Genomic DNA, 19745 nt, shown 5'->3' with positions numbered 1-19745 from the left:
TTCAGCATACTCAACACAGACATTGAAACATTTCCCTTCATGGTTCCCTTGGTTTCAATATCACCACTCTTTGAATCATTTCCAATAATAAATTTAGGTAGGAAAAGTATTTCCTATTGACACCTGTAGTGCAGAAACATTAATTAGATGCACCTGGCAGTCTGCTCAGCACAGCACCTGCCCAAGGAGGGAGAACCTTCTGGGTGCATCTCCCACTGGCAGATGGGAGAAGCTACATGGGGCCGTGACTGCACCCAGGCTCTGCTGGCCCGAGCGCCTGGAGCAGCTGGCCATCCTTCTGCATCCCTCCCGTACCAGGACAGGTATGCATTCGCCAAAAGCTCAGTGCCCATGGCGTGGGAATGCTCATGGGATGCAGCTGCTGGAGCAGGGCACAGGAGAGGTGCCCAGGCAGTGCCAGGCACACAGCGGTTTCTGTGGCAAAGAGACTGTCCCCTCAAGTAGAAGAAGAAGAGCTGTCAGCTCACCCGGGGCTGGCTGCCCGGATGGGGCCCTGATGCCAGCCTGGATGTGGAGCCGTTTCCTGGGCAGTGGGACAGACGATGCCAAATCTCCAGTGCTAAGGAAAAACCAATTTGAGAGCAGTACAAACCTCTAAGGCAATGGATTCACCCTCCAGCCCTCTACAAGGGTGTCACGCAAATCACTGAAGCCCAAAACCAGGCAGCAGGTGAGAGGGACTACAGGGAGAAGTCTGGATCAGGCCAGCCCGTGGGGCAGGGCAGGGTGATCTGGCAGTGCCATGTGTGCAAGAGGGGAGAGTGCTCCTTCTCCACAGGCTCTGCCACACACTGGGGCAGGGACTGCTGGATGGACAGGGTGGATGAAGTGGCACAGGAGGCTCCATCCTGCCCCTTTCCCTGCCTGTGCCTGACCCTTCAGGCCTGGTGACCTGTGGGGCCTTTGGTGAGCCTGCAGCTGTGCAGGCAGAGTTCACAGGAGCTGATGAAAAGCATCAACTAGAGATGTTTTTGAAAATTTGACCCATGAGAACATTTTGTCCACACCCTGCCATCCAGCTCCTAGGGGATTCCTCTTGCCCCTGCTACCCTAAGCATCCCAAGGCTCTCCAGCCAGGCGTGCTGAGCTGCTGAGCCCCGTTCCCAGGGCCTGGCCACAGAGCTGGTGGTGGCACGGCCCAACCTCCCACTCTACCCCGGTGCTGCAGCCATCCCCTCCCACACACCCAGCCCAGGGCCTGCCTTGCAGCTCCCAGATCCTCACTGGAGAAAGGTTGTGGGGATGGGGAGGGGAAAGAAAAGATGACATGATACAGATTTCTCCAAAAGCTCTAACTTACTGAAAGCTTAACAATGTCAGCCCAGTCAGCTGCAACAGCATACTCCAAGTTTGCATCAAGCCACCTTGGCAATTCCTTCAATGCTGGTGCCGTGGCTCCCCCTAACTATAAAACACAGCAGAAGGATGACCTCTATTGCAGAGAGAGTTATGTAAAATAATACAAAAAATATGATTACACTTCCCCTAGCTTCTTGCTTTGGGCTGCAATTTGCTGGGATGTAGACTCTGGCCTTGCTACACTTGCCTTTCTGCAGGATTTGGTGCGTGCCTGCTGCCTCCAGACACACAGCTCAGGGAGAAAAGGCAGGTTCAGCCTCTGTGGCCCGGCCCATTGCCCTCCCAGGTACCAGTGATGGGGACAGAGCTTCTGTAAAAGCCATATTTAGAACCAGCAAAGCCCCCAACTCACCCAGGTCTCCAAAGGCCAGCATGGGGGCAACAAAGGGGGCAACAAAGGGGAACACAGATGTGGCTGAAACAACCTCTTTCTGCCTCACTCTTTAGTTTTGCTTTTAGATGTGATTAATGTCACATTACCTTCTGACCTAGTACAGTCCTGGGTGTGCTTAAGAACTAAATTTCAGTGGAAAGTACTGCTGAACATCCCTTCTTGTTCAGAGAGGTGAACATCAGTGCCCTGGAGATTAAACTGCAGACAAGTAAATCCAAGCTCCTTGCTCAGAAAGCAGGAAAAAGCCCTTCCAACCCTCAACCTTCCACAAGCCCAGCAGTGGGATGGGTATTGGTGTGCTCTGGCCTGCACCTCGTAAGGAGGAACAAACCAAAGGATATTTGCATGGCAATGTTACAATTTGTGGCATATTGCAATGAATTCAAGGGGTACAATCAAATCCAGGATGGGAAGCACATTGACAGGGCTGTGCTGAGGGTGGCCTTAAAGCCAAAGGCTGTACCCCATTGCCTCTGAGGGGTCTGTCCCTTGCAAGGGACGACACTCCCACATCCCTTACTTCACACAGACAGTCACTTATTTCACAGGTCTGCATGTCCTTGGGCACACGTGTCACAGGTTAATGTAGATCAGAGACCTATTCCAGACTTTTGTCTCATCCATAGGCTTCTCTGGATTAAATCTCCCCCCAGGCAAGCTCAAGCTCTGCTAAGCAATTTGGGACACTGAGGGCAGAGCACAGAAGAGGCCTTCGCTTACCCGCCGTCCGGTACCCTTATGTACCACCGGCACCCGCTCCTCTCCAGTCAGAGAGCTAATGTCCAGTTTGTTGGGGTCCTTGCAGCGCTGCCTCCTCTGCTTGGGCTTGTCTGAAAAATTCTGGAGTGCAAACAAGACAATGTTAATGAGACTAGATGGCTTAATGAGCCTGGCTGGCTACAAGCCCTGCAGAAGAGCAGCATGGATGGGCTCCCGAGGGACAGGGAATCCCTGAAGGCTGGGGCAGGAGCAGCACCAGCAGCACAAACTGGTCCCTGCCACAGGACCAGCTCTCAAATGAGCAAAACTGATTTTTGTAGGTATAAAGGGGTCTCCAGTGTACCCCACTTAGAGTGCTCTAGTCCTAACTCCCCTCCACTCCTGATTCTGCAGGTTCTTATACATGCATCTGTAAACAGGACACTGCATACAGCCAGTAGAGAGAACAGGTCTGTGTGTGCCACTTGTGTCACTCTCATACAGCCACCTGCTTCTCACCAGCTCAGCTGTGCTGTGTTTCCTTCCTCTTTCAGCTGTTCCCAGCACAGAGATGCTGCACCATGTTCCTCTGGGATCAGAGCCCTCCGGAACTGCAACCTACCAAGATACAGCCAAGTCATTGTACACCCACTGCATGCACCGAGCCCCACAGTCAATGTGCCTGCAAGGATGGAGCATTATAATGAACAACTCGGATAGCTCAGATTCCTGAGAGTCAGAAAAAGACCCTGAGTGCAGTTCATGCTTTGAGCTGAGCTACTGCAGTACCCCAAAGCCACTCTCAATCCATCCTACTCAGAGAGAAGAGATCCTGCAGGGCTGGCCTGGGGCACTGGGGGCTTGCTGGGGGCAAGAGCTTCACCAGAGGCATGGTCAGACTGGGCAAGTTCCAGTACCTCCCTGGAAGGCAAGGGTGTTGGGAAGGAGTGGGAAGGTACCTCCACATCTGCTCCACCATCTGACTGCTCCTGGGAGTCTGGTCCTGGGCACACAGCTGGATGTTTCTCTGGACTTTGAACAGCAAAGACCATCCTGCTGAGCAAATGTTGGGCTCCTCACCTCTCATCTCTAAGAAGCTTCAAAACACTAATGTCTTGCCTGTACTCCAAGCTCCAGGAAATCCCCGCCTCAGGCGCATGATCCTCCAGGACCACAATGCAGAGTCTTTTCTGTTTTACCACCACATTTCTTCCTGCTCTGTTTCATGGCCTCTGCTCTGCCTACTACATGGTCTAACAGGCTAAATAAGCTGAAACCAGGAGCAAACCGACCTGTGAAACCAAGAGGTGGAGGTTTATGAGACAGCAGGAAGCATCAGAAAGACTGTGCACCCCACGCTGAGCCACTGCTTTCTGAGAGCACCCACGGCCACACAGACACCATGGGGTGTGCAGAGCCTGTCAGCCTCCAACACAGTCCACTGGGCTGGCTCCTAAAGAGAGGATGTTTCCTCTTGCCTGGGAACCTTATTTAGTACAACAACACTGCCTAAAATGACCCCAGGTGAAAAAGAACAACATAGACCTTGAGCACCTGAAATCCCTTTTCTCATTTCTGTCCCCGTCCCTGGCACTTCTGGGAGACTTTGTGCATTGTGCAGATGGATGCACTGCAGCTGGAGAACTGACCTTGGGCAACAGGGCTCAGCTCCTGGAGGATGCCAGACAGGTCCATGCCCAGGGTGCCCTGGAGGGTAGTGACAGTCCCCTGCCTGGGCATGTTTGTGTTCTGGGGGGAAAGGAGAGGAGTTCTCCAGCAGCAAGTGCCTTTTGTTGCTGTCCAGGGGAATAGTGCTCACCTCTTAAACATGTCATGAATCCCTGAACAGCCCCAATGAACACCACAAACCATGTCACAAGGAAAAACCTAACACAAAGGACAACACACAAGGCAGGTGCACACACACACACACACACACAAACACACACACACAAACACACGTGCCACTGAAGGCCACCCTTACTGTGCCAAAGCTGGGAACGTCGAGTGTGTAGTCAGACTGCTGCCGGAGCCAGTCGAGGAGACTCTTATTCGGGACAGCCTTCTCTTGGCTGCCTGCAGCTGGGACTGGCTGTGGAGCTGAGGTAGCAGCAACCGGCCCGTCAGGGAGAGGACTGTTCTGAGGGGGCTGTGGCTGGTCTTCCTGAACATCCTGCCATGGAGGGAGGAGCAGGGAGAGGCCATCAGCAGTGTGCAGTGATGCATGTGCACCTCAAGAAGCACAGCTCCCAAAGCAGGTCATCTGCTCACATCATACAGATTAATCCACACACTCCCACTGCCTCTTCCTTAAACCACCACCCACCACCACATTACATTTCCACTCCATCCCCAGCACTGGTGGTAGGGAGGGCAGAGTGCTGGGAGATGCTTCTGAACTCACATGGAAACACTCTAATCACCAGGAAGACCAACTTCCCCTCAGATCACTCCTAAAAGTGGTCTAGGGGCGCCGGTCTTGCTCCATTCTTTGAGTGGATCCCACGTTAGAAGGAGAAAGGGTGCAGTAGGATCTTGTCTTTCTCATCTTCCCTAAACATAAATATTCCCTGAGGTGGGCCAGCTGCTTTTGATTATGCTTAGCAGGATTCAAACACTCCAGAGTGTAAACCAGAGGGATAACTTCCCTTCCTCCCTTTAGTATCTGCTCTGCCTGGTCCTGCACAAACGAAGCTGTCTTGGAGGAAGCTGCGCAGCGTCACGGGCAGCAGAGCTTGGAGGGGAAAGCTGGGCCATGAAACAAACTGTGCTGATTCCATGGGGTCCGTGTGAAAGGAGGGAGCATCAACCCACCTGCAGCCTGTTTGGAAGAGGCCTCTCCTTCAAGAAGATGAGGTCCATCCCTTCGACATTTTTCCTCCTGCCCCGTCTCCTTCTCATGGCAGCATCATCTCTTCGGAGGCTGCCGTTTACAATCTGTCCAGTGACAGGATGGATTAACCCCGCCTGTAGGATGCCAGACAAGTCCATGCCCAGGGAGCTCTGGAGGGCATTCACGGTCCCCAATTTGGGCATGTTTGTGTTCAGGGGGAAAGGAGAGGAGTTCCCCGGGGACCCATCAGAGGCTCTGGACAAATCCACCGCTGCCTCGCGCCAGCCGTTCAGCACAATGGGTGGATGGACATGGGCTGCTGCCAGCTGCTCCAGGCTCCTCTGTTTGGCATCTCTCTCCATCTCGAATTCATAGGGTCTCCTGTGCTTCCGCTCGTCTTTTGCAAAGGCAGGGCTCAGGAAACCTTCCTGTGTGTACCAAAGCCACAGAGGGTTACGGCTGCTCCTGCCCTGCCCAGGGACCACAGCTCCTCACACCAGCACTGAGCTAATGGTCAGGCTGCCCTGCCCCTCCAAGAAGCCCTGAGGGATGCCCTTTCCTTGGGCATATCACATCTCTTTCCCTGTGTGGGGATGGTGCAGGAGCACCCTCGCACACACTCAGATCTCCCAAGGTGTTTATAACCATGGCTGCTCTGCCAGCTGCTGGGGCCCCAGGCCAGCAGTTTGTCTGTCCCACGTGACTGTTGGGGACAGGGGTACTGGGACTTGGGGACTTGAAAGGGCAGTGCTCCTTGCACCCTTCCTTTGGGTTACCAGGGGGCTGTCCCCTTTTCCCTCTGACCATGTCAGGTGCTCCAGCACTGACTCTGGAAGCACCTCTAGAGCCGCAGAAGCTGTGGAGCTGCCAACAACAGCTGCCTTCCAAGGAGGGCAGCAGGGGGCTGAGAGCACGGGGAGCTCACCAGGAGCTATCAGCAGGGGACCAAGTGGCTAAAGCCATGTGTGATGCACCTCAACTGGCACCAAGGGGCCCCACTTGGGAAACTCTTGAGGACTTCTGGGCAACGTCTCACCCCAGAGTCATGAGCCTGTCACTGCCTCAGGGCCCCCCTCACCTTTTGTACCCGTGACATTAACACCCCGTTATTGAAGCTGGGATCGGTGGCTTCTGACTCGGCAAAGCTGCTCCTGCTGCCAGCGCTGCTGGCCATGGCTGGAGCTGTCAGCAGGCTCTGTGCCTCAAACTGCTGGCTGGAGGAAGGCCACTTGCCCTTCAGGATGGCATGGCAGATGTTGTCAATGCGGTTGATGATCACACGGTCCTGCAAACAGAAATGGACAGTGGCAAGCTGAAACTGGAATGACTGACTCACGTATGACAGCTCAGGATTAAAGTTGAGCCCAGCCCAGGTGATCTCAGCACGGCAGGGAACTATTTTGGGGGCAAGCATCTCCATGGCACGGGTGCTTGGGAAGAGCACCTTGGCCTGAGCCTCCATGGGGTGTGCAGAAGAGCAGGAGGCAGAGCTGGAGCTGTGTGAGCCACTGCTGGCCAGGGCTATGCAGGAACACTTTGATACAAACCGTGTTCATTTTAACCTCACCTTAGGCCACTCAGAGAAGGAGTAAAGCGTCTTCTCCTGCAGCAGCTGGGCAATGGTTGGTGCCCGGGCATCCTGAAGATCATCAATCTCCCCGGGCAGGACAGAAGCAGAATTCTTGTTCTCTTCCTCCAAGTACTTCTCTGGACCATCTAAAAAAGCAAGGGAGTATAGAGCCCACCACCACCCTGCCTTTCTCCCTGTCTAGAGGCAGGGAGCATCACCTCACATGTTCCCACCCCGGAGCCCAGCTGGCTCCACAAAGGTCCCAAACAGTCCCCAAGAGAAGCAGCAGACTTGGATCAGGGCAGGCAGCCCAAGCTGCTCACGAAGGACCATCACTCCCTTGAGCTGTGTTTGGGGGGCTTGAATTGCAGTAGCCCCCCATCCCCGACCATTCCCAGGCGGGCAAGAAGGAGGGCATATGCTTTTCCAAAGGGAGCTGATCAACAGGCAGTGCCTGTGCCAGAAAGGGAAAGGCATCCTGCATTCCATGGCATGCTCTTAGCAGAAGGGCTACTGGGGCTCAGAGTGGAGAGTTTCGGTCAGCCCTGCTGGCAAATACAGCCCCCAACACTTTTTGCCCCCAGTTGCAGCAGCTAAAGGGACCTCAGCTCCTACAGATGGGAGGCCACTCCACGGGCTGGCCAGCCCCAAGGTTTGGCTCTGCAGGGAGGACAGCAGGTCCCTCCCACCACAGCCAGAGGTGAGTGTAAACTGAGGGAGCTCTCAGGACCCTACCTTTGCTCTGGTTGCTGCTGGCTTTCTCCCCGTCATCTCTGTTGTCACACTTTTCTTGCTTTATGCCCTGAGGCTCAAGGTGTGGGGCCTCTGTGCAGCCTGTCTGCCCCTCAGCGGCTTGGCCCAAGGGCTCCCCCCTGACACACAGGGGTTCTGCCCCCTGAGGCCCCCCCTGAGGCAGAGGTGTGGGCAAGCTGAAGGGCTGGCTCTGAGCCTGGCCCGGTGAGTGCTGACGGGTGCTCTCCTCATTCGAGCCACAGTACTCCCTGCCCTCTGCACAGGGCTCCCCCAGCCCCAGGGACTCCCTCTCGCCATTCACGTCTTCTGGGCAAGTGTCCTCGGGTGTGGGGAGACCAGAGCTCTGCTCCTCACCCCCCAGTTCATGAGCCTCGGGGCCACAATCAGCCCTGGTCCTGGGACCATTCAAGCCTTCCACCGTATCTGCTGCTGTCTCAGAGTTATCATCATCCTCTTCTTCCTCTTCATCTTCCTCGCTGTGGCTCTGACTTGGCCCTGACTTTGCCTCCATTCCTTTCTCCTGCAGCAGACTGATGAACCTCTGCTCAGGAGGAACCTTTAGTTCATAGTTATGGAGACTGGGACTGTAGAGCCCCACACTTAGGACCCTTTCCATGGTGCCATGCTCAGGCAGCCCTGCTGCCGGGCTGGCAAGTGCTCCTTTCTGTTCCGAGCCTTTGCCGAGCTTGGCTGCGGCACTCTGTGAAGGGTTGCTCCCAGGGGTAGAAGGTGAAGGCTCAGCTTCCTCATTCTGACTGTCCATTCGGTCAGAGCACACCTGCAAACCCTCTAGGAAGGGAGCCTCTCTCATGGCATCTGCATCGCAGCTGGATGGATCCTCATCCCCCTCCAGCTTGCCCTCGGAGAGTTTGGCAACGCTGCTTCCAACATCTGTGCAGTTTGGGCTGTCCCTGGCGAGGGAGCTCTGCTCACTGGGACAGGCCTTCTCATCGTACATCATGCACACCAATGAGTCTGGCAGCGAGCTCTCGTCGTAGGTACTGGAAATGATGTCCCGGACTTCGGACATGAATGTTTCACAGTTTGCGTCCGCTGGGCTGCCCCCAGCCTGGGACATGGTGCTGTCCACGGTTTCTAGCTTGATCTGACTCTCAGCTTCATTCTCCAGGGTTTCACAGGTCTGGTCCATCTGGCTGTACAGGGGGGAACTGTAGAGTTTGGAGTTAGACTGGTAAAGGCAGCACAGGGTTTCTGGGCCTGGGAGCCCCGTTCTTTTATGCTGGGCATAGTTTCTGTATGCATCTAAAAAAGACAGCTGGGGGTCATTCATGATGTAGTAGTCAGTGCGGTTCAGGCCGTGCTTGGCGGTGCCGATCAGCAGGTCCCGGTCGTGTTTGCCACACTCCCACCACACGGGCAGGTAGAGGCTGGGCCGGCACAGCTTGAGGCGCTCATGGAGCTGGGGGCACTTGAGCACCTGCTCGCGCACCTTCCGCAGCAGCTCGATGCGGTACAGGGTCCTGGCAGCACGCTCCTCCGTGATGGGCTCCACGTAGATGTCAGGGTCTGGAGGACCTACAGCAGGGACAGCAAAGCCAAGGACACATTATTTGGGTTGGCAGGAGTTCCTCAGAGGCACTGATGAGCAAGCTGAGTTTTAACCCTTGCTCAGACTGCAAGTGAGGTGGGGCCAGTGCTTGTAGCCACTGTTAAGGCCTCTTCTTCCAGTCTCAGTACCTTCCAGTCATATCCCACCAAATGGACATGGGGAGTAACACCCCCTGACTTGAGCAGCTGGATCAAGAGTGGCACCAGCTGCAGAGGATTTCAGAGTCTTGTCTGAGCTCTGCTCCATCATCAGCAGCAGTGCTGGAGCTGCCTGGACTTGCAGGTGGAGCAGCTCCTGGCGCTCTGAGCCTCCGGCAGCCCTTCAGCCCATTGTCAGGGAAGGGCAGCTCGTGCAGCTCTTCTGATGAGGAACACCTACCTAAGGCACAACACACACACACAAGGAACTGTGCCTAAGACCAGACTCCATGACAGATCTGAAGCAAATGTTTTCTGCTGCTGTTGGAAACAAATCACTTTGTGCTTAAATAGCCTCCAAGCAGCTTTTCATCTGTCATGTCCTGTCTGGTGCCAATGCAGACCTCTGCAGAGTATTCGAAGAAAGCGGATGCCCTTGGTGTTGGCCAGGCTTCCTGAGCCTCCTGCAGCAGATCCAGGCTCCATTTACCCTGCAGCAGAGCTCCACAGTCAGCGCAGGCATATATGGAGTGGACTCTGTACAATGGCAGCAGACAGATGCCCAATGAGCAACAATCCAGCTCACCCAAACAACCCCCAGCTCCAGCATGGAACTGTGCTTTGCGTGCGCTGCTTCTCTACTTGTCTCTCAAATACAGAGGTTGCTGTCTTGGATAAAATTGGTTGTGATTTCCTGTGAGAACTCCAAGAGATCTGTGAGAGCAGGGGCTGCAGTCCATGGGGCTGCTCTACCCTCCCACTGTACTGGGGAGGCACTAAATGGCGGAGACAAGGCAGCCAGAAATGCAGGACTGCTGCAAGCCCACAGCCTGCCTGGCATCTCGCTGCTTCCAACTGTCTCTGAAGATCCTCCCTTGCTCTCCTGCTCCATGAGAGCAGCGGGATCCCTTCTACATGGACCTACTATTACCCCTCCATAGGCCATGCAATTTCCACTCACCATCCTCTTTCCACAGAGGGAGACCACAAACATTCTTGCACATGGCTACAAAGCTGTAGAAGTACTTCTCCAGGCTCTCATCTGTCTTCTTCTCCAGTCGAGAGATGGCTCGGAATTGGGCCCAGTCAAAGACCTTTTTCTCTTGGTCATAGATAACCCCAAAGGAGGAGACAGTGCGGTAGAAATCTGCCTGCTCCCTCCTGGTCCACCTGTGGAGCAGGGAGGAGACGGGAACACCACTGAGACATGTTCTGGGCTCAGAGCAGGCAAGGCACCAGGCAGAGAGGCTCAGAGAGCACTGCCTAGTTACTGACCAACAGTTTTGAGGGAGGTGTCAGGAGCAGCACACTGGGGAGACCACATCAGCCCAAGACGCTCTGCCCTCTGGTGCACAGGGAGGAGGAGCAGAGGCCACGGGCCCTCTGGCTCTCAGCTCATTTTTTCAAACCTACTTGGCTGTTCTAATAAACCCGAGTGCAGCTCTGGGCTGTGCTGCCAACAGGGTGCAGGCTCCAGCAGCTTCTGTGGAGGCACAAACCTATCCCCCATCTACTCCCTTCCTGCCACATCAAGCTGTTTCATCCCCACGGAAAGGTCAGTTCTCCGTACCAGGAATTACACAGGAAGGATATGCAGATACAGTTCTCATCCAGCCTCTTGCAGAAGGAAACTGGGACTGGGGCTTGCTGCTGTAAGGGTCCCAGTAACAAACACAGTAACAAACACCACCCACCTTACTGACTCCTGTGGACTCCTGGGTGTCACCCCCTCCCCACCAAAGGAGAGTGGCAGCGGTGATGGAGGAGTTCAGTTACAGTGCTCTTAGAACACAACTTTCAGGCTGGCTTGGACCCTCTGAGCTTCCACCTTGTGGGGACCTCTCAAAGGACAGAGATGGTGAAGTGTCCTGGGCAAATACAGCCCAGGCAGAGCCCAGAGAAACAGCCCCAGAGAAAAGATCCGGGTGCACGCAGCAGGGCAAGGACAGAAAAAGGGGAGCACTGAGGCCTGAAGAAAACTTCCAGTCAAATCTCAGCTCCTCTGAATTGCAGCTCTGAGCCAGTATCAGCAAGCAGCTGAGACATGCCAAGGGAAAGTAGACAGGGTAACAGCACCCACAGCACTCTCCAACTGCCTGAAGTACACCTGGGACAGCACTGTGACCCCTGTTCCCAGGGCCTGCAGTCATGTTCCATTTCAAAAATGAGAATAACAAGAAGAAAGTTAATGAATATATTAATGATCCAAGTCAAAGAGCCCAATGGTGAATTTATCAAAAGGCCTCAAATTAAAGGCTGGCAGAAAACTCCCGTAAGGCGAGCTCCCCTACAAAACGTCCAGAGAATTAAGGAGCAGGAGATACCAGGCTGCTGTGATGTCCACAGCACAACCACTCAAGCCCCCACCTCGAAAAGGGGATGGTACGACTGGAAGAAGTCCAGAGAAAGAGGAAAGGGAAGGTGAGCTTGAGCAGCTTCTACACAAGGAGGCCAAGAATAGAGCACAAGGCAGCACACATACCACGTGGTTACGTGGGGTCCTGCTGCTGGGACAGGTTCACAGGAGGCAAAACCATTGAGGGCTGGTGACCACAGAGAGTCCCAGTCCCAGGGTGGCACGGGAGACTGGCAGAGATGGCAGCAGCATCACCCTGTGCACAGCCTCCCATGGCTGCAGAGAGCCACTCAGGGTGCCAAAACAGTCCCACCACCCTCCCACTTACTGGGACACAAATGAAATGGGAGCACAGCACAACCAGGATATGTCACCACTGGGCTCCTGAGCAGGAGGAAAAGTGAGTGGTGTGAGAGCCACAGGGATTGGAAATGCACTGCTCATGGGCTGCAACAGCGCTCATCTGTCACCCTCATCCACGGTGTGTCCCAAGGACACAACTCTGCTCTGCTGAGGCTGACCCCTGGCCCAGCAGACACTGGATTTGACCCTGAAGTGCTGTCCCCTCACCTCCTTTCAGTATCACCATCTGCCACCCATGAACTCCAGTTTGCAGTGGAGGCTGCTCCCTGGCTGGGCTGGCTGCTGGAGCAGCAAGGCTCCCATGACTCAGAGCACGTTCCCTGTCCAGCAAGGACCCATGTGACTCCACGCCCTGGGCAGCTGGCTGCACACACAGCTCTGGTGACATTTACCTGGGTCAATTCCGGGGGCCAAGGAATTGGCCTAAATCAGCTTTGTAAAGGCTCCTCTGCTGCATTACCTTTTCTGCATTTCTTTGTTCACCGAGTCCATCTCAGAGGCTCTCCGGAACATCTCATCCTGCAGCCAGTAGCCATGGTTACCAGGCACCAGCATCTCGGCACGGGGAGGCAGCTCCTTGCGGTTGCAGCGCTGGTAGACGGTGACGAGTCGCCGCAGTCTGGCCGTGAGAGCAGAGGAGACAGGCCAGCAGGATCTGTCTGAGTCGGAGCCATCCTGGGCTTCAAACATCAACAAGGACATTAGTATTTAGCACACATGCAAAGCCACAGGTTCCCACATCCTCTGGCAAGCTCCAAGAGCTTCCTTCCACCTTCTGCCTCCCATGGGGAACATCAGGGACCACACTCATGAGTAGGGGGCCATGTGACCATCCCTGGGCCTGTTGGCTCACAGCCTCACCACGTCTTAGTTTCCTTCAGAGAGTCCAGAGGTTGAGATCAGGGTGGGAATGATGGCTCCAGGCCAGGCCATGCATGGGAGAAGACTGCAGCTCCCTGCTCAGCAGTGGGGCCAGCCAGCCCATGGCATGTGCCAACACTACCCACTGCAGAGAGCTGCCCATTGCAGGCAACTGGATGGATGAGAGCAGGCTAATGGCATCTAGTCACCCTGGATAGCTTTGGCTGGAATCACTCAGAACCCTGGCTGCTCTGCCACAGGGCCCATCCCTGGGTCACCCGTGACTCTGCACATGAGGGCCCCTGCCCAGGTTGAGCTGCCTCACCCACTAACACAGGGCAGCATGTCCCTCCAGCACAGCAATGTGTTCCTCCCACCAAGCAGTGCCTGGGGTAGCACTCAGGATCGGCTGTGCCACGCCAAACCCTGGGAAGCCACGGGCCACACTGCAGGAGACACGGCCTCACCTGCCACTGGCTCGTCCCGCTTCTCACTGGCTTCACCCACCCCAGCAGCCACGATGTCCTGCAAAAGGAAACAATCAGAGAGGGCTCAACCCCACACAGAACCCCCTGCACCCACAGCCCACCCGTCCTTGGCAGGGTGCAGGGTGGTGGGATGGGCAGGGCTGTGTGTTCAGTGCCCTCGGGCTGCAGCTGCTGGCTGTGCTCAGCATATGGGATCGGAGGTGACAGCTCAGAGAGGCCATTTCGGGCCTGGAGGGAAGGATCACCACAGTGACGAGGCTGTAGTGCCACGGCCCAGGACAGAAGCAGTGTGACAGCCTCCACTCTTCAAACAACCCCTGCAGTCTCCGGTGCTACCTCATTCCCTGCTCTTCCTCTCCCCCAAGGCCATTTCTTTTGGGACATCCCTGACTCCTCTGCCAGGGCCCCACATGGCTCTTGAAGCCAACCAAGAGTGAGAACCAGCACTCCTGGGCACCCCCAGCCCTCAATTCTCCTCAGCTCCCCACAAGGAAGATGCTGCCCAGGTCCACAAGTAACACAGAGAGGCACAGCAGAAGCTGTGTTCCAGGGAGCAGAGGGAATGCACACAGGATGGGGCACGGACAAGGCAGACCAGCCATGCTAGCTCCCTACTGCCCCACGGCAGAGCTGATGGAACCAAGCCTGCACAGCAGGGCAGGCTGGGCAGCCTCAGATGTGAATCTAACACTGTGACTCCCACTCACCTCCTGTTTTGACAGCCCCTCCAGCTTTTCTCCACTGCTCTCTTCTTTTTCCATGCTGCCCCTGGGTGAGAAAACAAACAGTCCCTAGTAGTGGCAGCACAGCCCCTGTGGCTGTGCCAATTCTCAGCACCAAGAAGTGAAGAATTGGTCCTCATGCCATCCGTCCACCTCGTACCGGGCACCAGCCCCCTCCTGCCCTCCCCTCTGTGCTCAGGAGCACAGCCTGCTCCCTCCCACCTCCCTGTGCACAGCTCACCCCACTGCACTGCCCCAGGAGAGAGCCAGGCGGCTGCCAGAGCTCAGCTCCATCCCCTGCCCACCTTTCAGCAGCATCCTGTGCCCCGTCGCTGACGCCCTGCTCGGCAGAGAGCAGCTTCTCATCGGGCATGCCCACCTTCTCCAGGAAACACAGTGCTGGGTCCGCCCGCATGGCGTTGTACCGCTCGTAACCTGCCACACAGGTTAGGTCAGGACAGACAGACAGCACAGAGCAAGACCTGAGCCTGGTCCACGAGAACCTCCTGCTCCTGGGACACAGCTCCCCACCTGGCTCTCACTCCCTCTGTGCTGCTGTGAGAGCAATTCTCACCCCCAGAAATTCCCAACACTTTCTCAGAAGCTGCTAATGGCTCTGCAGCCCCTGGGCAGCAGGCAAAGGGAAAGGTCAGCCTTCCCATCCCACCCAGCAGCAGCACAGCCTCCACGAAGGGTGCAGCTGCAGCAAACAGCCTTGTGTCTCCTGGAAACAGCATGGGGACTCCATGACGAGGCCAAGAAAAGATCTGTGCCTCTCTCCTCGCCCTCACACAGCAACTGCACACTGCTCCTGGCAAAACAGAGTCTACCACGAGAGCCAGCATGGCCACCCTGGGCACGGCGGGGTGCCTGTTCCCTGCCCGAACATGCTGCTGGTAGCTGTGGAGAGCTCTCCTGGCCCTGTGTGGCTGTGGAGCACAGCCACGGCTCTGTCCCTTGCACTGACATGACGTCCCCTCCAGTACCAGAGGTACTCATTCCCTCACACACCAGCACCCACCAGACAGCTGGGTACACACCGTGCTTGAAGACACCGATGAGCAGGGATTTATCGGCTTCGGCATTCCACCAGTCCACTGGGATCTCCACGTAGTCAATGTCAGGCAGCAGCACATCCAGCTCCCTGAGGCAGACATGGTATGAACGCCCCTCTCCCAGCCTCGCCAGATACCGAGGGGCACTGGGCACTGCTCAGAAGGGACGGGGGCAGGCAGGAGCCACCGCTCGCTGGCTTGGGGACAGCTAATGAACACTAGCCTGGGCCCCGCCATAACATGGATACACATCTCCCTGGGGTCAGAGCTGGAGTCTTGGTTCCACCACTACCTGCTGCCCTCCTGCTCCTCTTTCTCCAGGGCAGTGGGTGCCCCCAGCCTCTCTCCCCTCTCACCCAAGCAACACCAGAGGACTGAAGATCCCATCTGACCTGAACAGCATCTCTAGGGGTAAAACATTTCACACCTACCAACCCCAAAAGAATGGTGTCTCCCCACACAGACTGGTGCTGATAGAGCTGTGCTGGGGAAGGCAGCAGGCCCTACTTGGGGAAATTAAGCTTTAAGCTCAGCACATCAAACTTCTCTGAGAGCACTGAGAGCTGAGTCTTTGCAGAAAGGTCAGGAGCTGGCAAGCTGCAGGCTCAGTGCCATTACAGAGCCTGTGGGTTCCACTGTTCCCAGTGCTGGGAGGGACTGCAGGCCGCAGTGATGGGGCACACTCTGCTCTGAGGCCTGGTCCTGAGACTGGGAGCAGTCTCTGTGGACCCCCACTTTGGATAAGGGCCCATTTGTCAAGCAGCACACAGAATCACTTTCCTGCAGGGTGTCCCCACAAGTCCCCACTGCCCCCAGGCTGGTGCTACAGTCTCAGAGCTGCCTCAGCAGGGCTGCCATGGCTGCAGTCTCTGTACAGGCAGAGTGGCTGCCTGAGGGTGAAGTTTTGCCTGAGGAAGACCTGAGGTCTGATTCATCTGGAGCTGTAGAGAGCCCAGATGTGGCTGGGTCAGATACCCGTGGCAGTGCTCGAGCCCGAGAAGCCGGCGGGGGTTCACCGTTAGGTCCCTACCTGGCGGGGGTCCCCTCAAAGGCTTTATCCGCAGCCTCCCCCAGCACTTCAGCCTTCAGGTAGTAGAGCATTCGCACCCGCAGCAGAACCCTGTCCCGGGCGGCAGAGAGGTCAGCAAGGCCAGCGGAACCTGCTTGACACCATGTTATCCCACGTGGAAGGACCCCCTTCCTTTAAGCAGGATGAGCAGCGACTACGCAGTGCCATGCCACACTGCCCAGCCCTGTGACCCACTGGCTGGAGGGTCGCTGCTCAGGACATGGCTGCCACGAGCTGGAGGGGAATCTGAGGGTGGTCCAGCAGTGGGAGCACGGTGATCCTGCGTGGGCTGTGAGCCCTTCACAGCTCCCTCCCACCCTCCCAACACTAAAGGCCCTTAGCCCACTGTCTCCATGAGCACGTGGGCTCCCACAAGGGGGAATGGTTTTAAACTAAAAGAGGAAAGATTTAGATTTAGATTAGACGTTAGGAAGAAATTCTTCACTCAGAGGGTGGTGAGGCCCTGGCACAGGTTGCCAGAGAAGCTGTGGCTGCCCCATCCCTGGAAGTGTTCAAGTACAGGTAGGACAGGGCTTGGAGCAGCCTGGGAAGTGGAAGGTATTCCTGCCCTTGGCCAGGTAGTGTAAAAAGATGTTCCTTAAGGCTCCTTCCAACTCAAACCACTCCATGATTCTATGACTCACTTGTTGCAGTGCTGTTTGAGGTGCTTCTTGTAGCTGTCATCATGGAGCACCACCTCGGGGTTGCAGGTGGCGAGCCAGTCGGCATTCTTTATCTCAGGAAGCAGCATCTGGTTCTTTGTCTTCTTCCCCTTCCTGCCTCTGGGCACCGGTGCTGACAAGCCTGTAACAGCGAGTGGCATCCAGTGAGCACCACAGGCACGGCCTGGCACTGCCACCAGTGCTGGGAGGAGCGGGACAGCAGAGCAGGGAGCTGGAAGAGCCCATGCAGAGCTCCCAGCTGCAGCCTGGAGAACCAAGGAGGGGAAGTGCACGGGGCAAACACAGAGCATGGGAGAGTCCATCCCTGTGAAAAACTTGGGAATCACCACAGAAACTGAACTGCTGTGCGTTCTCAGTGCAATGCTGAGCCCTGTTGCAGAATTATTGAGGGATCAGGGGCATGGATCATTGATAGAATTATGGGATCAATAAAAGAACTATACAAGCAATAGGCCTGGAAGCAAAAGGCCTGTGTGTGAGAAAAACTCTCCATGAGAAAATCCCTGTGTGACAGGGCTGGGAACAAAGAGGGAGTTTGAAGATTTGCAGCTGTTCAGATAAGACCCGGAGAAGAAGAGGTAAACTCTGAATTCTTTTAATCATAACATAACTGTAGAAGCTTGCCAATGTAAGTCCAATTATGTAGAAATAGAAATTCGCCTTGATAAGTTTTAAGCCACTTAAGAGTTAACAAGCTGGTATACTATATAAGTGCCTTTGGATTGCTAATAAACGGAGTTTTGCTCTTATCAACCATATTGGCTGGTCTGCGAGTTTCTCCCCCCCGCCGGAGCCCGGGCCTCTCTTCTTTTTACAATTCCAACAGAGCCCAAATGATAACATGGCCCCTCGATGTATAAAACTATTACACAGAAGGGATGAAGCATGGAAGGGACCTTGGTCCTGGGCACAGCACTTGGAGACTTACTTAGGCACTGCAGCCACCTCTGAAGGTCACTCTATGGGGACAGTTATTTGGGACAAGAGTTCAAACAAGAAGCTCCCAAATGATCAAAGAGCAGCAGACCTGCTGATCCGACCTGTAAGGGCTGTTTCTTATACCATGCATCTGGAGCAGGGCTGGGGGGAACTGGATTGCTGCAAGGGGGCTAAGGTACCAATGGGAAAGGGAATGCGGTCCCATCTGCCTGACAAAGATAAAACAAGATCCAGTGGCTGGAGATGAAAATTAAACACGTTTCAACCTTGAAATAGGATGTGAGTCCACAGCAGAATGTGGAAACAATTCCTGGTGGGGTCAGTGTTGTTTGGAATCTCCAGAGAGGGATAAGCTGCCCCCCTGGGCAGCTGCTCTTGAGGTAGGAACTGCAGACATGAAGGGGAAAGGATGCCTGAGCAGTCCCACCCCATCTGTCTGGTCTTGTGACACCAGTGAAGAAGAGAAAGCATCACCATGTCATCAACTCCTGCATAAAGTCTGCAGCTCCATGACAGGACAAGGGCTGTGACCCAGGTGGCTGCTGGAGGCCTGCAGTAGGCACCAGGCCTCCTGTCCCCAGCACCAAACTGGCCTTATGAACTCTGGGCAAATGCTGCTTCCTCAGCAGCTTGGCTTGTTCCAGGATGAAAGGAAAGGATGGTGCTGGATCAGAGCAGAGCTCTGAGTCAGACTGTCTGGGTGCTGTGCTCACCCCTCGTGATCACATGGATGTGGGACTAAGAAGAGCTCCAGGATGCCCTAGCAAGGGCTGACGGTTGCTGCTGCTTTCTGCCCATCAGGGATGGAGCACAACCTACCTGGTCAGCTCTCTGCAGACACAAGTGGTACCTGAGGCTGCCTGGGGAGCCACAGCAGTTACTGCTGGAGGACTTCCTGACTGAGGAAGGAGCACTGCTCTGCACTGCAGTGTTCTGCTTGTTCTGCTCTCCTCCAGCTCCTGACGTCAGGCTGAGATGCTGTTGCTCCTCTGGCCCAGAGGTTTCACAGGTGGGAAAAGCCATTCTAAAGAGTTGATGGAGAAGCTCCTGGTCGCTTTGCTGGTCAATATTCAGTGCTCTTGCACTAAAGCAATCCTGATCCTCCACTGAAACTGTGGCTTGTTTGTTACTTGGCATTATCTAAATCAAGCCCACTCATACCAGTCAATTTGTTTCTGACTCTTGCTCTGCTCCCCACAGGACTCTCGAGCCCACTCCCAGATGCTCTCAGGGCAGGGTTGTGTGGCAAGAGCAGGAAGGAGCACTGTCAAAGTGACTCCCATTGAAGGAGATGACTGGAATAACTTAAGGCAGCCACCGAAGGCCACATCCTTGGACTTCACACTGCAAAAGCTAGCTGGGCACTTCCAGGCAAAATGAAATGATGATGTTGGGTTTTAAGCACCAACTAAGATGCACCTGGTGCTCAGAAGCATCACCACTCCAGATCAGCCTTCCCTGTGCTCTACCACTTGGGAACAGAAGTCCCAGATTTCAGCCAGGCTCCCTGATGTCAAAAGCAGTCTGGAGAGTTCCAGCCCCCTCACTACTCACCTTGTGCCACAGATCACAAGTACAGAACAAGCAGCATATGGCTGCTGGGCTCTGACTCCCTGAGGGACACTGTGGCCTCCCCCAGCCCCACTCACCTGTCCTGAGAGCCACAGGCACTGTGCTGCAAGGTCAGCCAGAGCCCTCTGGCACAGCAGGCAGTGACCATATGTCCCAGGCCACAAGCCTCAGCAGAGCCAGGGAGCCAGCATCCACTCTGTGCTCACAGACGAAGACAAAGGCCCCACGGCTGCCTCATTTGCAGGGTGGGCTCTATGGCTGCCCCAGCCCCAGGGGAGCCTACAGAGAGCAGCCACTGTGC

General features: G+C 55.4%; 1 protein-coding gene across 15 annotated transcripts in view; it reads right to left on the bottom strand.

Annotated features, from left to right (window-relative positions):
• CHD6 (chromodomain helicase DNA binding protein 6) overlaps positions 1 to 19745 on the bottom strand; it is a 92578-nt gene that overhangs the window by 4118 nt on the left and 68715 nt on the right. For 7 of the 15 annotated variants that reach the window (XM_032127366.1, XM_032127364.1, XM_032127365.1 and 4 more), the window contains 16 exons: positions 16895 to 17054; positions 16212 to 16301; positions 15167 to 15270; positions 14432 to 14561; positions 14112 to 14172; positions 13384 to 13441; positions 12516 to 12735; positions 10298 to 10506; positions 7612 to 9165; positions 6874 to 7022; positions 6385 to 6591; positions 5288 to 5734; positions 4458 to 4646; positions 2993 to 3091; positions 2495 to 2614; positions 1322 to 1426 (listed from right to left, as the gene is read on the bottom strand). In XM_032127366.1, the coding sequence (XP_031983257.1) occupies positions 1322 to 1426; positions 2495 to 2614; positions 2993 to 3091; positions 4458 to 4646; positions 5288 to 5734; positions 6385 to 6591; positions 6874 to 7022; positions 7612 to 9165; positions 10298 to 10506; positions 12516 to 12735; positions 13384 to 13441; positions 14112 to 14172; positions 14432 to 14561; positions 15167 to 15270; positions 16212 to 16301; positions 16895 to 17054 (3902 nt within the window). Of the gene's footprint in view, positions 1 to 488; positions 581 to 1321; positions 1427 to 2494; positions 2615 to 2992; positions 3092 to 3525; positions 3766 to 4457; positions 4647 to 5287; positions 5735 to 6384; positions 6592 to 6873; positions 7023 to 7611; positions 9166 to 10297; positions 10507 to 12515; positions 12736 to 13383; positions 13442 to 14111; positions 14173 to 14431; positions 14562 to 15166; positions 15271 to 16211; positions 16302 to 16894; positions 17055 to 19745 lie in introns of those variants that run through there. The other 8 variants (XM_032127359.1, XM_032127362.1, XM_032127363.1 and 5 more) reach the window with 6 other exon arrangements.

Source organism: Corvus moneduloides, chromosome 17, assembly GCF_009650955.1.
Source record: "Corvus moneduloides isolate bCorMon1 chromosome 17, bCorMon1.pri, whole genome shotgun sequence".
In the NCBI taxonomy this organism is placed as follows: domain Eukaryota; kingdom Metazoa; phylum Chordata; class Aves; order Passeriformes; family Corvidae; genus Corvus; species Corvus moneduloides.
Note: the sequence above shows the minus strand (reverse complement) of the source record. Positions and strands in the feature narration are given on the sequence as shown.